At 44.5% G+C, this 15,930-nt stretch overlaps 1 protein-coding gene across 2 annotated transcripts in view; it reads right to left on the minus strand.

The window, feature by feature from the left end:
- Nucleotides 1-15,930, minus strand: part of LOC143290397 (uncharacterized) — an 83,690-nt gene that overhangs the window by 21,885 nt on the left and 45,875 nt on the right. For both annotated transcript variants that reach the window (XM_076599796.1, XM_076599795.1), the window contains 2 exons: nucleotides 7,152-7,260; nucleotides 4,631-4,758 (listed from right to left, as the gene is read on the minus strand). In XM_076599796.1, coding sequence (XP_076455911.1) covers nucleotides 4,631-4,758; nucleotides 7,152-7,260 — 237 coding nt within the window. The remainder of the gene's footprint in view (nucleotides 1-4,630; nucleotides 4,759-7,151; nucleotides 7,261-15,930) is intronic.

Below are 15,930 nucleotides of genomic sequence, written 5' to 3' on the forward strand. Positions count from 1 at the left end.
GACTGGAGACAGTCACAGAGAGACAGAAAGGAAGAGAGGACTGGAGACAGTCATAGAGAGACAGAAAGGAAGAGAGGACTGGAGACAGTCATAGAGAGACAGAAAGGAAGAGGGGACTGGAGACAGTCACTGAGAGACTGAGAAAGGAAGAGAGGATTGGAGACAGTCATAGACAGAAAGGAAGAGAGGACTGGAGACAGTCATAAAGAGACAGAAAGGAAGAGAGGACTGGAGACAGTCATAGAGAGACAGAAAGGAAGAGAGGACTGGAGACAGTCATAGAGAGACAGAAAGGAAGAGAGGACTGGAGACAGTCATAGAGAGACAGAAAGGAAGAGAGGATTGGAGACAGTAATAGAGAGACAGAAAGGAAGAGAGGACTGGAGACAGTCATAGAGAGACAGAAAGGAAGAGAGGACTGGAGACAGTCATAGAGAGACAGAAAGGAAGAGAGGACTGGAGACAGTCATAGAGAGACAGAAAGGAAGAGCATTGGAGACAGTCATAGAGAGACAGAAAGGAAGAGAGGACTGGAGACAGTCATAGAGAGACAGAAAGGAAGAGAGGACTGGAGACAGTCATAGAGAGACAGAAAGGAAGAGAGGACTGGAGACAGTCACTGATAGACATAAAGGAAGAGGGGACTTGAGACAGTCATAGAGAGACAGAAAGGAAGAGAGGATTGGAGACAGTCATAGAGAGACAGAAAGGAAGAGAGGATTGGAGACAGTCATAGAGAGACAGAAAGGAAGAGAGGATTGGAGACAGTCATAGAGAGACAGAAAGGAAGAGAGGACTGGAGACAGTCATAGAGAGACTGAGAAAGGAAGAGAGCATTGGAGACAGTCATAGAGAGACAGAAAGGAAGAGAGGACTGGAGACAGTCACTGAGAGACAGAAAGGAAGAGGGGACTGGAGACAGTCATAGAGAGACTGAGAAAGGAAGAGAGCATTGTAGACAGTCATAGAGAGACAGAAAGGAAGAGGGGATTGGAGACAGTCATAGAGAGACAGAAAGGAAGAGAGGACTGGAGACAGTCATAGAGAGACAGAAAGGAAGAGAGGACTGGAGACAGTCATAGAGAGACAGAAAGGAAGAGAGGACTGGAGACAGTCATAGAGAGACAGAAAGGAAGAGAGGATTGGAGACAGTCATAGAGAGACTGAGAAAGGAAGAGAGCATTGGAGACAGTCATAGAGAGACAGAAAGGAAGAGAGCATTGGAGACAGTCATAGAGAGACAGAAAGGAAGAGAGGACTGGAGACAGTCATAGAGAGACAGAAAGGAAGAGAGGACTGGAGACAGTCATAGAGAGACAGAAAGGAAGAGAGGACTGGAGACAGTCATAGAGAGACAGAAAGGAAGAGCATTGGAGACAGTCATATAGAGACAGAAAGGAAGAGAGGACTGGAGACAGTCATAGAGAGACAGAAAGGAAGAGAGCATTGGAGACAGTCATAGAGAGACAGAAAGGAAGAGAGGATTGGAGACAGTCATAGAGAGACTGAGAAAGGAAGAGAGCATTGGAGACAGTCATAGAGAGACAGAAAGGAAGAGAGGATTGGAGACAGTCATAGAGAGACTGAGAAAGGAAGAGAGCATTGGAGACAGTCATAGAGAGACAGAAAGGAAGAGAGGACTGGAGACAGTCACTGAGAGACAGAAAGGAAGAGGGGACTTGAGACAGTCATAGAGAGACAGAAAGGAAGAGAGGACTGGAGACAGTCATAGAGAGACAGAAAGGAAGAGAGGACTGGAGACAGTCATAGAGAGACAGAAAGGAAGAGAGGACTGGAGACAGTCATAGAGAGACTGAAAAAGGAAGAGAGGACTGGAGACAGACATAGTTTGTCGGGTGGCTAATGGTAACCCTTACCCTGGCAGGGAGGGTTGGTTATTTTTCAGTTATTTTCATGTGTGTTTTTATGTCAGAAATCATAATCTACCTGTCTGCCAAGTTTGAATTACAGTGTAAATGCAGGGGGAGGGTAAACATAGGCCATTTTTTTCTTCTTTCGGCCCTAAGAATAACTTTTGGGGGTATATGTACTTGAAATGGCACTATATCCATATATTTAAACACAGTTAAATTCTCTATGTCTACAGAAAGAAATTTGAATGAGCTATTCCTTGAAAGACATCAAAATTGGATTAGTGTCATAACAGCTTGTCACGTGATCAAATACATCCGGTGTACTGAAAATGCTAAAACGCCAGCAACCTGGTAACTGGATGAAGGATTTCTTTATCAGTGTGAGCTAACTGCTGGCATAATTAGGCAGTACATTTGAATAGATTTGTGTTAAAATATGTAGTATTGCATCTAATCAGTCTAATTTACATGGTTTATGTCTCAGCCGATCACAAGGGCCACAATGTAAATGAAGCAGGGTGTTTTTTTTCTTTTCTTTTTCCAGTGCATTCTTATGAAATAAGTCACACTCTATATCAATCTGACAGGGGTTTATTTGTGGTTTAAATGCAGGAGGAGAATATACATGAGAAATATTGAATTTGGTATGTTCACAAAATCTGCACAAAGTCTGAAGGTTACATAAAGTTTGCAAAGAGATTAGATGATGCATTGTACTTATTTCACTTTTAAAAATGCCAGACATGTTCTTCACTGTCTTCACTTTCATCATCCCTGGTCCTTTGCCCTGTAACAATCTGTGAGTGGATCACATCACTGTCAGTCCCACTTGTTTGAATGGGGACATCAGACATGTCTGTCATGGATGGTCAGGTCATCATCTAGGTCTGAGTCTGTCGTTTTTAACTCTCATGAGATGTGCCGATGACTAGACATCAGCACTCTGTCACCTCAAAACGAAGTGCCTAGGCTTGAACATCTGCTGAACATTGTGTTGTTGTTTTTTGTTCGTTTGTTTTTTTTACACTAAGCGACGTTCAAATAAAGGGAAACTACTGAGGCTTTTAGAGTGCCCATTTTCCTACATGCAGTTCTTTCCCTTTGACTCATCATTTAAAAAAAACCCTACTTTTCAGTGTTGTTTTGGCACATGTCAAAGGTAACTTTCTCAACCAAAATGGTGGAGCACCAGTACTAGCTCATGAGAAGCAATAAAATTTGGCAATATAATTTGTGTAAAATGCAAATCTGTGAGCTGCACAATGCTTCCTACAGTCATGATGAGACTTTTTTTTTCACTTTTCATCTGCCTGTGTCTTGGTCACACCTGACAAGTACATGTGTACTGCAAACTTAAACCACAATGTCACATGGAAACCAATGCTGGATTGAACATACATGTTCAAGTGCCACTTTTAGGAGAAAACAACACAGTGCACATGTACTCAAATGCAAAGCAATTTGCTGGTGCAACTGACTGCAAAAGGATGTGCAATGCAGTCTTGATGCCTTGAACAGCATCAATGTTTTACACTTTGAAAATGATCCTCTATAATCCAAGTAATCAATAAAATATAAATTTGTGTCCAACCAATAAACTTTTCAAAAATCATATTACACTCACAGTTGTACACTAACTGTAAACACCTTTGCAAAAAAAAATCACAATGAAAGATGCAATGGAGCTGTCTATACTACATGTGCAAAATAATGAAGAGTACAGCTGCCAAATGTCCAAATTGCCATCGCACAGAGAGAGAGTGAGAGAGAGAGAAAGAGAGAGAGAGAGAGAGAGTTACACAGCACAAGTCTGCTAGACCTGACTTTAAAGACAAAAAGTACATTTTGGAAACAGGCAATGACAAAACAAGCAAAAATGAAAGATAACAGAAAGAACACACCAAACAACATCAGCTAGCTACAAAAATATAGAAATGCAATTAACAACATGAAACCTGCATGAATAGTAAAGACATCTGTCAACAGGAAACATATCAAAATGCCACTAAATATTTCCATCCCCACTCCAGCAACTGATCTATCAACAAGTTAACCTCCCTCTTCCCATGCCTGCCCAACTGATCTGACTATCAAGTTCACCTTCCTCTTCCCATGCCCGCCCAACTGATCTGACTATCAAGTTCACCTCCCTCTTCCCATGCCTGCCCAACTGATCTGACTATCAAGTTCACCTTCCTCTTCCCATGCCTGCCCAACTGATCTGACTATCAAGTTCACATCCCTCTTCCCATTCCCGCCCAACTGATCTGACTATCAAGTTCACCTCCCTCTTCCCATGCCTGCCCAACTGATCTGACTATCAAGTTCACCTTCCTCTTCCCATGCCCGCCCAACTGATCTGACTATCAAGTTCACCTCCCTCTTCCCATGCCTGCCCAACTGATCTGACTATCAAGTTCACCTTCCTCTTCCCATGCCCGCCCAACTGATCTGACTATCAAGTTCACCTCCCTCTTCCCATGCCCGCCCAACTGATCTGACTATCAAGTTCACCTCCCTCTTCCCATGCCCGCCCAACTGATCTGACTATCAAGTTCACCTCCCTCTTCCCATGCCTGCCCAACTGATCTGACTATCAAGTTCACCTCCCTCTTCCCATGCCTGCCCAACTGATCTGACTATCAAGTTCACCTCCCTCTTCCCATGCCCGCCCAACTGATCTGACTTTCAGAAAAATAGCTGTTGGGTCCTCAATCTTCAATTATCACTGTGCTGTATATCCAAACGTCGCTTACCTGTTTCACCTGTCTTTTCGTCCAACACCTGGCGTACAAATCCACCCTGCTCCATTTCACGGATCAGCTCCCGGGACTGCAACTCCCTTAGTTGCAGCATGACCACTGCCTCATCTGACGCTGTGATCCTGTGTAACCATACTGCTATCATCTGACGCTGTGATCCTGTGTAACCATATTACTATCATCTGACGCTGTGATCCTGTGTAACCATATTACTATCATCTGACGCTGTGATCCTGTGTAACCATATTGCTATCATCTACTATCATCTGACGCTGTGATCCTGTGTAACCATATTGCTATCATCTGACGCTGTGATCCTGTGTAACCATATTGCTATCATCTGACGCTGTGATCCTGTGTAACCATATTACTATCATCTGACGCTGTGATCCTGTGTAACCATATCATGTCAGGATTCTTTTTCTTCTTCTGCATTCATGAGGTGCAACTCCCACATTCACTTATATCTATGAGTAGGCTTTAATGTACATGACCTTTTATTACCCTACTAGGTAGGCAGCCATACTCCGTTTTCTGGGTTGTGCATATGAGTATATAATTGTTTCCATAACGCACTGAATGCTTACAGGACCTTTAACTCACTCGGGACAACAAGTTTTCTCCCTTGCTTTTCCCCACAGACGGCCCATTTGTAAGGGTTTGGAAAAAAAAATACAAAAAATACAAAATACTGTGTAAGAAAATGAAACTTTCAAAACTGGTTTATTACGTGTTGAGCTATTACATATAAAAAAAATCAAATTTCTCATCTTATTTTTACAGTTTTGCCATATGTAGAAAATACTGCCAATTTTTCACCCCGAATCACCATACCCATGCTCGCTTTCTGCATTAAATTCGCTTTCTTCTTCGTCATCATCCACCTCTTCAATGTTCGACCCTTCAGTTTGTAGCATTTCAAGTACTTCAGCAACCCAAAAACATTGCCGTCACTGCCTTGTTTGCTTCACAACATTTTGAGAAGAGCCCGCTTTGCTAACAGGCTGGCACGCGAGCAGACGACCGGTCAGTGACTTTGTCAGCGTGTGTGCGAGACAGGCCACACATCCCAGACTAACCAATCATACTGTTCGATTGTGGAGTGACCCAGAATAGCGCACTCTGCTTGGCTAATCACAAAATCACATGTACAGCGCATGTTGGAATTTTACTTTCGGAGAATGCTATTCCATTCCTTCGTCCGAAACCGAACACGTTTTGTGTAGGAATGCGTGAGCATTCCTTCGTCCGGAAAGAGTTAATGTGGGAATTTGATTTCTGCATACATTTACACACAAAGGGGATTCAGGCACTAGCAGGTCTGCACATAAGTTGACCTGGGAGATCGAAAATATCTCTACCCTGATCCCACCAGGTGCACTGAAATTAAAATCTAACTCAGGAAACTTGGGAAAGAATCCAGCGCTATTGCCATTCATCCACTGCATCTGTCTGTGTCAGGATTCATCCACACACTGTACATGCAAAAATTTATCAGTCAGACCTGTCAACCCTGTTACTGTCAATTGCAGCGCATCAGTTCCTTTTTTTTTTTTTCTCAAGGCCTGACTAAGCGCTTTGGGTTACGCTGCTGATCAGGCATCTGCTTGACAGATGTGGTGTAGCGTACATGGATTTGTCCGAACGCAGTGACGCCTCCTTGAGCTACTGAAACTGAAACTGTCCACAAACGCAACATCTAGACTTGTTTTTTCTCTGATTTTCTCTCCCCTTGACTACTTTAACTCCCTATTGTCTTGTTTGCCTGCTTCATCTATTCAGTCCCTTCAGCACATACAAAACTCTGCTGCCTGACTCGTCCTCAGAGAGAAAAGATTTGAGCACATCACCCCTCTCCACTGGCTCCCTGTCTCACACAGACAAAGTACAAGATCAGCACTCTATATTTTAAATGTATTCACAAATCTGCCCCTTCCTATCTCTGTGGCTGCCTTCACCTCTACATCCCATCTCGCTCTCCACAATCGGCTTCGGATCCACTCTGCGCACACCCAGATTCAAACACTCTACTGTTGGCCACCGTTCTTTCTCTGTCTCTGGACTTTTCATTTGGAATGAACTTCCTCTTCTGCTTTATCAAGTCTTCTCATTCAGCTCTTTCAAGTCTGGCCTTAAAACCCACCTCTTTCCTCCCTTTCCTGCCTACTCTCTGTCTTAAGTTTCTAAAGTCTGAGCTATGCATGAGTGTGAATGACTGGCGTGAAAGTGCTTCAATTTGTCTCTGCACAATATTCAGTGCTATATAAAACTTATTACTATTATTACAGCAAAACAGTGGTATAATAAATGCAACACCCCTATCATTCATAGCATGGGTCCATATTTTGTAGTAAGTGCTGTATATCATTGTCACAACCCTGTCTCACCAGAAGATGTGGTTCCTGTTGTAAAAGGCATGGAATGATCAACTGTAGGAAGTGCTGTTTCCAGAAACAGTTTGAGAAAAATAAAACAGCAGGCAATTTTGTATTCAAACCAAAACAAGGACACCCACCTCATCAGATCTTCAACAGCCAAAACATTGGGGTAGGCCGACTCCAACACAGTCAGAAGTTTCTCCCGTACAATCTCTTCAACTGGTCTCATGTCTTCTTTTGTAAAACCTATAGCAGAAATTGTGAACGCTCTTAAACCTCAAATTGAATGACGAATAAATGAAGGAAATTTTTAGTTGTGATAGGAATATCTGAAGATGAGTTGCAACTAAGTGAGTAATATTTGAAGGAAAAAAAATATTAGCATGAACATCTGAAGAAAAGTCAAGTGTGCTACTTGTAGCTGAACCCATTATTTTTTCTTTTTGTAACATGTGGCAAAAATACATATAATTTCATAAAAATGCAAAGCAAAGAGTGTCAATCAACTAATAACTATGACAGAAAATTTAATCATACCATGTAATGACATACAATGTAATGCCATGCACTGTATAGTAATGTGATGCAATATACGTCATATGCTGTACGGTAATGTGATGCAATATATATCATATGCTGTATGGTAATGTGATGCAATATATATCATATGCTGTATGGTAATGTGATGCAATATACGTCATATGCTGTACGGTAATGTGATGCAATATATATCATATGCTGTATGGTAATGTGATGCAATATATGTCATATGCTGTATGGTAATGTGATGCAATATATGTCATATGCTGTATGGTAATGTGATGCAATATACGTCATATGCTGTATGGTAATGTGATGCAATATATGTCATATGCTGTATGGTAATGTGATGCAATATACATCATATGCTGTATGGAAATGCAATGCAATATATGTCATATGCTGTATGGTAATGTGATGCAATATACATCATATGCTGTAGGGTAATATGATGCAATATACGTCATATGATGTATGGTAATGTGATGCAATGTACATCATTATGCTGTATGATAATATGATGCAATGTATGTCATATGCTGTATGGAAATGCAATGTACCGTCATAAAAAAAAAAAGTTCTTCCACAAAACAGACAGAAGACTTTCTATAATATGGATAATGGGATACCTACTGCCATACATGTGTAACAACATGATTCAATAAATAATTTCTTCTTTAAACAAAACATTATGACACATACAACATTGTGACTTTACTTATCTATTTATATATCTATTCATTCCTTCACTTGTTCTTATGTATTCAAATACTGATCTGATTTCAAGGCCTGACTAAGCGCGTTGGGTTACGCTGCTGGTCAGGCATCTGCTTGGCAGATGTGGTGTAGCGTATATGGATTTGTCCGAACGCAGTGATGCCTCCTTGAGCTACTGAAACTGAAACTGATCTGATTGATATATCCATTTCTTGGAATGAAACTGACATAGCATAGCACATTTACCATTATCCACACACAATGTGAACATTTAAAAATTTTTAAAATAAGACATTCTATTTCTTTCAACTGTACTACATCCTCTTCCACACTGTTTTTTTTTTCAATCAAAATCAGATTTAACTGTAAAACATTCACAGAAACTGTCATAAAAGTCACTTTCAATTTCTTCCTCATCTTAGAAATAACACAGCCACTAAACATCCAACACAGAAATCATGAATAAAGAGTGGAGAGAGGAGGAGGAATGGAGAGAGGAGGAGGAATGAAGGATGGAGAGAGGAGGAATGAAGGGTGGAGAGAGGAGGAGGAATGAAGGGTGGAGAGAGGATGAATGAAGGGTGGAGAGAGGAGGAGGAATGGAGGGTGGGGAGAGGAGGAATGAAGGGTGGAGAGAGGAGGAATGAAGGGTGGAAAGAGGAGGAGGAATGGAGGGTGGGGAGAGGAGGAGGAATGAAGGGTGGAGAGAGGAATGAAGGGTGGAGAGAGGAGGAATGAAGGGTGGAGAGAGGAGGAGGAATGAAGGGTGGAGAGAGGAATGAAGGTTGGAGAGAGGAGGAGGAATGAAGGGTGGAGAGAGGAGGAGGAATGAAGGGTGGAGAGAGGAATGAAGGTTGGAGAGAGGAGGAATGAAGGGTGGAGAGAGGAATGAAGGGTGGAGAGAGGAATGAAGTGCGGAGAGAGGAATGAAGTGTGGAGAGAGGAGGAATGAAGGGTGGAGAGAGGAATGAAGGGTGGAGAGAGGAATGAAGTGTGGAGAGAGGAGGAATGAAGGGTGGAGAGAGGAATGAAGTGTGGAGAGAGGAATGAAGTGTGGAGAGAGGAGGAATGAAGGGTGGAGAGAGGAATGAAGTGTGGAGAGAGGAGGAATGAAGGGTGGAGAGAGGAATGAAGGGTGGAGAGAGGAATGAAGTGTGGAGAGAGGAGGAGGAATGAAGGGTGGAGAGAGGAGGAGGAATGAAGGGTGGAGAGAGGAATGAAGGTTGGAGAGAGGAGGAGGAATGAATGGTGGAGAGAGGAATGAAGTGTGGAGACAGGAGGAATGAAGGGTGGAGAGAGGAATGAAGGGTGGAGAGAGGAATGAAGTGTGGAGAGAGGAGGAGGAATGAAGGGTGGAGAGAGGAATGAAGGGTGGAGAGAGGAATGAAGGGTGGAGAGAGGAGGAGGAGGAATGAATGGTGGAGAGAGGAATGAAGGGTGGAGAGAGGAGGAGGAGGAATGAAGGGTGGAGAGAGGAGGAATGGAGGGTGGAGAGAGGCGGAATGGAGGGTGGAGAGAGGAATGAAGGGTGGAGAGAGGCGGAATGGAGGGTGGAGAGAGGAATGAAGGGTGGAGAGAGGAGGAGGAATGGAGGGTGGAGAGAGGAGGAATGAAGGGTGGAGAGAGGAATGAAGGGTGGAGAGAGGAGGAATGAAGGGTGGAGAGAGGAATGAAGGGTGGAGAGAGGAGGAGGAATGGAGGGTGGAGAGAGGAATGGAGGGTGGAGAGAGGAATGAAGTGTGGAGAGAGGAGGAATGAAGGGTGGAGAGAGGAATGAAGGGTGGAGAGAGGAGGAGGAATGGAGGGTGGAGAGAGGAATGGAGGGTGGAGAGAGGAATGAAGGGTGGAGAGAGGAGGAATGAAGGGTGGAGAGAGGAATGAAGTGTGGAGAGAGGAGGAGGAATGGAGGGTGGAGAGAGGAATGAAGGGTGGAGAGAGGAGGAGGAATGGAGGGTGGAGAGAGGAATGAATGGTGGAGAGAGGAATGAAGGGTGGAGAGAGGAGGAATGAAGGGTGGAGAGAGGAGGAATGAAGGGTGGAGAGAGGAATGAAGGGTGGAGAGAGGAGGAGGAATGGAGGGTGGAGAGAGGAATGAATGGTGGAGAGAGGAGGAGGAATGAAGGGTGGAGAGAGGAGGAATGAAGGGTGGAGAGAGGAATGAAGGGTGGAGAGAGGAGGAGGAATGAAGGGTGGAGAGAGGAATGAAGTGTGGAGAGAGGAGGAATGAAGGGTGGAGAGAGGAATGAAGGGTGGAGAGAGGAGGAATGAAGGATGGAGAGAGGAATGAAGGGTGGAGAGAGGAGGAATGAATGGTGGAGAGAGGAGGAGGAATGAAGGGTGGAGAGAGGAATGAAGGGTGGAGAGAGGAGGAGGAATGAAAGGTGGAGAGAGGAGGAGGAATGAACGGTGGAGAGAGGAGGAATGAAGGATGGAGAGAGGAATGAAGGGTGGAGAGAGGAATGAATGGATGGAGAGAGGAATGAAGGGTGGAGAGAGGATTGAAGGGTGGAGAGAGGAATGGAGGGTGGAGAGAGGAGGAATGAAGGGTGGAGAGAGGAATGGAGGGTGGAGGGAGGAATGAAGGGTGGAGAGAGGAGGAATGAAGGGTGGAGAGAGGAATGGAGGGTGGAGAGAGGAATGAATGGTGGAGAGAGGAATGAAGGGTGGAGAGAGGAGGAGGAGGAATGAAGGGTGGAGAGAGAAGGAATGAAGGGTGGAGAGAGGAATGGAGGGTGGAGAGAGGAATGAAGGGTGGAGAGAGGAGGAGGAATGAAGGGTGCAGAGAGGAATGAAGGGTGGAGAGAGGAGGAGGAATGGAGGGTGGAGAGAGGAGGAATGAAGGGTGGAGAGAGGAATGAAGGGTGGAGAGAGGAGGAGGAATGAAGGGTGGAGAGAGGAATGAAGGGTGGAGAGAGGAATGAAGGGTGGAGAGGAATGAAGGGTGGAGAGAGGAGGAATGAAGGGTGGAGAGAGGAATGAAGGGTGGAGAGAGGAGGAATGAAGGGTGGAGAGAGGAGGAATGAAGGGTGGAGAGAGGAGGAATGAAGGGTGGAGAGAGGAGGAATGAAGGGTGGAGAGAGGAGGAGGAATGAAGGGTGGAGAGAGGAGGAATGGAGGGTGGAGAGAGGAGGAATGAAGGGTGGAGAGAGGAATGAAGGGTGGAGAGAGGAGGAGGAATGAAGGGTGGAGAGAGGAGGAGGAATGAAGGGTGGAGAGAGGAATGAAGGATGGAGAGAGGAGGAGGAATGAAGGGTGGAGAGAGGAGGAGGAATGAAGGAATGAAGGGTGGAGAGAGGAGGAGGAATGAAGGGTGGAGAGATGAGGAATGGAGGGTGGAGAGAGGAATGAAGGGTGGAGAGAGGAATGAAGGGTGGAGAGAGGAGGAGGAATGAAGGGTGCAGAGAGGAATGAAGGGTGGAGAGAGGAGGAGGAATGGAGGGTGGAGAGAGGAGGAATGAAGGGTGGAGAGAGGAATGAAGGGTGGAGAGAGGAGGAGGAATGGAGGGTGGAGAGAGGAGGAATGAAGGGTGGAGAGAGGAATGAAGGGTGGAGAGAGGAGGAGGAATGGAGGGTGGAGAGAGGAGGAATGAAGGGTGGAGAGAGGAATGAAGGGTGGAGAGAGGAGGAGGAATGAAGGGTGGAGAGAGGAGGAATGAAGGGTGGAGAGAGGAGGAGGAATGAAGGGTGCAGAGAGGAGGAATGAAGGGTGGAGAGAGGAGGAGGAATGGAGGGTGCAGAGAGGAGGAATGAAGGGTGGAGAGAGGAATGAAGGGTGGAGAGAGGAGGAGGAATGGGGACGGGGGCTAGGCAGGAAAACAGAAAAGGGAGACGAATACAGACTAAAGGGAGACAAATATAGACTGTGGATGTGGATAATTTATTCATTAAGCCATACTATGATGGAGTAAACAAACAACATCTGTTATACTGAATTTCTTTTAGTAAACATGAAAACAATAATAATAATAATAAAATAAATCTCATGAAACATCAGCTACAGCATATTACTGTTTGAGTTGCAATTCCTTTTAACTTGTATGCTTTATGGAGGAAGGTGGACAAGTTCCGTACAGTAGTGGGAGGCTGGAGGGGTGGACACAAAAGCTCTGAACATGAAAGTCTCATCAAAGCAGATCCGTTAAACTTCCACACAGAATATGAGATGAACAGAAAGAGACTTCACATGAGGACATGCATGCAACCTTACACCATGCAACCAACACCTGCTGGTTCTGACACCACCTTACCAATGCCCTTTGGTGCCCTGTTATTCCCTCTAATAAACCGGTTAAAAATATTCTAAATGCATTAACAACTGGCCTCAGAAAGCCAGAAACCTTTTGCATTCACAACTGGCCTCAGAAAGCCATAAACATTCTTTTGCATTCACAAATGGCCCCAGAAAGCCATAAACATTCTTTTGCATTCACAAATGGCCCCAGAAAGCCATAAATATTCTTTTGCATTAACAACTGGCCCCAGAAAGCCATAAATATTCTTTTACATTAACTGGCCACAGAAAGCCATAAATATTCTTTCGCATTCACAAATGACCCCAGAAAGCCATAAATATTCTTTTGCGTTCAAAAACGGCCTCAGAAAGCCAGAAACAGTATTTGTGCATTTACAACTGGCCCCAGAAGGCCAGGAACATTTTGTGTGCATTAACACATGGCCTGAGAAAACTAGGAACATTCTATATGCATTAACAAAAGGCCTCAGAAAACGAGGAACATTATTTTTGCATAAACAAATAGCCTTAGAAAGCCACAAATGTGTTTTGTGCATTAAAAAGTGCCCAGAAAACCAGGGACATTCTGTAAGCCTCAAATAGCCTCAGAAAGCCAGAAACGGTCTTTATGTTCCTTCATCATCATCAATATAAGCAAAACAGTCCCAAAGTCTGTGGCCTTTCATGCCCTGCTCTCATGGTGACATAATACCCCTCAACTTCCGTGCTTGGGGTGAGTCCTGTCAATGTCTTCAGTGTTGGCAGCTTCATGGGGGCTGTTGTTTGGGGGACGTGGTGGCGGTTTCCACTCTGGGAGGGACGCTCACTCAGTCTGGCTCCGTGACTAAGCCATTATTATCGTTAGCAGGGGGCTTAGTAGGGGGTGTCCTAAGTACGTTAAATCAGAACAGGCACCACTGAACACCACCAAAGTGACTCAGCAGCAGTGCAGGGTCTCCACTGGTGTGTGGCTTCCTGGTGACCTAACATCGATGGTTCCCTGCGGACTGCTGACGCTGGAACTGTGGCAGGCGAACCCCAGTGTGGCCGTGTATGGGGGAATCTAAATAAGCAGCGTTAGAGTAATGCCACTGAAACGGTGCAGATGATGGGGCAGCAAAAAACAACCCCCCCCCCCCCCCCCCCAAAAAAAACCTGTTCTATGTGTATTAACAAATAGCCTCAGAAAGCCAGAACCGGTCTTTATGTATTAACAAATAGCCTCAGAAAGCCAGAACCGGTCTTTATGTATTAACAAATAGCCTCAGAAAGCCAGAAACAGTCTTTATGTATTAACAAATAGCCTCAGAAAGCCAGAAACAGTCTTTATGTATTAACAAATAGCCTCAGAAAGCCAGAACCAGTCAGGATCATTCTATGTGATTTAACAAAATTAATGGCCCCAGAAAGCCAGGAACATTCTATGTGCATAAACCCATTCAATGCCAGAGAAATTTATCTTAACCCTTTCGCTGCCAGGAAAATAAGATTTAAGTGAAATCTATTTGCCAGGGTTTTTTCACAAAAAACGGGTATAAATTTTCAAAAAATTCTGTGCTCTTTGTTATTGGAGAAAGACCCATAAAAGTGTATATTTTCTGAAAGGGAAATGAATAAAGAATACAAAACACATGATGTTTTCCCATTTTATGCATTTTAAGTGACATGCTGTTGTTTTGAAATCAGTGTTTTGTTTTTTGTCACATTTTCAACTTGTTCATTACAAACATTAGCCTGGTAATTTGCACAAAAATATCATTTTCTGGACAAATGGATATCTGCACACACAAAATCATACTAGAACAACCACAATATAAAAAAACTGAAAAAGAAATAGATGCATTGTGACTTCTGCAAGTGATAATATGGATGTGAGGCCACGCCCCCTCAGTCTCCACCCCCCCCCCCCCCCCCCTCCTCTTCACCCCTCTCACACCGTCACTTCATCAGACCGCGTTGGCTGAGTGCCAAGAAAATAGCTCATACGGTGCCCTGCTAAAAATTCGTCTGCTAGAGTTGAACAGCCTGCATCACTCACTGATAGTTGTATCTTGGCCACTCTCTTGATTGCTCCCTTTATTTTCTATCAAATCGTCCTATAAATGTTCACCACTGTCTTCTCCTTCGAATTTATACTCCAATTCTTTCTGAGCATTTGCTGAAGAAAGTAATCTTGGTTGATTTAGTTCGCCACAAGCGCATGTCTTGAGCACGGAGTCAGTCCGACATTTTGTTGAGCGAGCGAGGAGAGGAGCCAGGCAAAGACTGCGGCCAGTAACCCAACCAAAACGGTCAAATAAAGGACTGCCTTATGACGCAGATGGTGTTTCTAGCTATGAATAGAATCCAGAAAGATTCCCCAAGCTAAAGCTACCAGCATTTTTGTCAACGAACTGAATGCAAAGCAGGGAAAAGTCAGAATATTTCGATGACGAGTTATCTCGTCATGCAGGCAGCGAAGCATACATGCTTGCCATGACGAGTTATCTCGTCATGCAGGCAGCCTAGGGGTTAATAAAAAGATTTAAGAAGTGCTCTCTTTGAGCACAAAAATATATCTGGAAATAGCGTGCCTATTGTCAGATTATACCTGTGTGCTCAAACATGCTGTCAGGGAACTTGAACTCAAGGTGTACCTGTAGTACAGGTTGGACGGATCTCTTTTCGATCTTTGCTGCTTAAGCGCCAAGAACAAGACAACGGAGAAGATAATCATAGAGGCATTCTTTGCTGATGACTGCAGCCTCATGGCACACAAGGAGTCTGACCTCCAGCTCATCATCAAAAAGTTTGCTGAAGCCCCTCCGTCTCTTTGGTCTCACCATCAGCCTGAGTAAAACAGAGGTCCTGCTACAACCTGCACCTGCTTCCACTGCTCGCCCCCATCTATCACCATTAAAGGGGCAGAGCTGAAGACAGTGGAAGAATTCAAGCAACTTAACAGAGTCATTTCCAGTGATGGAACCCTGGACAAAGAAGTCAACGCCAGGTTCTGCAAAGCGAGACAAGCTCTCAGTCGTCTGAGATCACATGTCCTGAACCAGCACATCATCAGGCTGTCCACAAAGCTGAAGGTGTACAAGGCCATCGTTCTCTCCAGTACAGATGTACATCTGTATGGAAGGCATCTGAAACAGTTGGAACAGTTCCACATGCACAGCCTGAGGTCAATACTCTATGTTATAAGCCCTTTCCTATCTCTGTGGCTGCCTTCACCTCTACACTCCATATCACTCTCTACGATCGGCTTCGGATCCACTCTGTTTATGCATACCCAGATTCAAACACTCCACTGTTGGCTGCCGTTCCTTCTCTGTCTCTGGACCTTGCAATTGGAATGAACTTCCTCTTTTGCTTCGTCAGGTCTTGGCACTCAGCCGAGATAGCCTCCGTCCCCTGCCTCTTCCATGTCTTCAGTTTCTCCAGTT

Source organism: Babylonia areolata, chromosome 15 (assembly GCF_041734735.1).
Source record: "Babylonia areolata isolate BAREFJ2019XMU chromosome 15, ASM4173473v1, whole genome shotgun sequence".
NCBI lineage: Eukaryota > Metazoa > Mollusca > Gastropoda > Neogastropoda > Buccinidae > Babylonia > Babylonia areolata.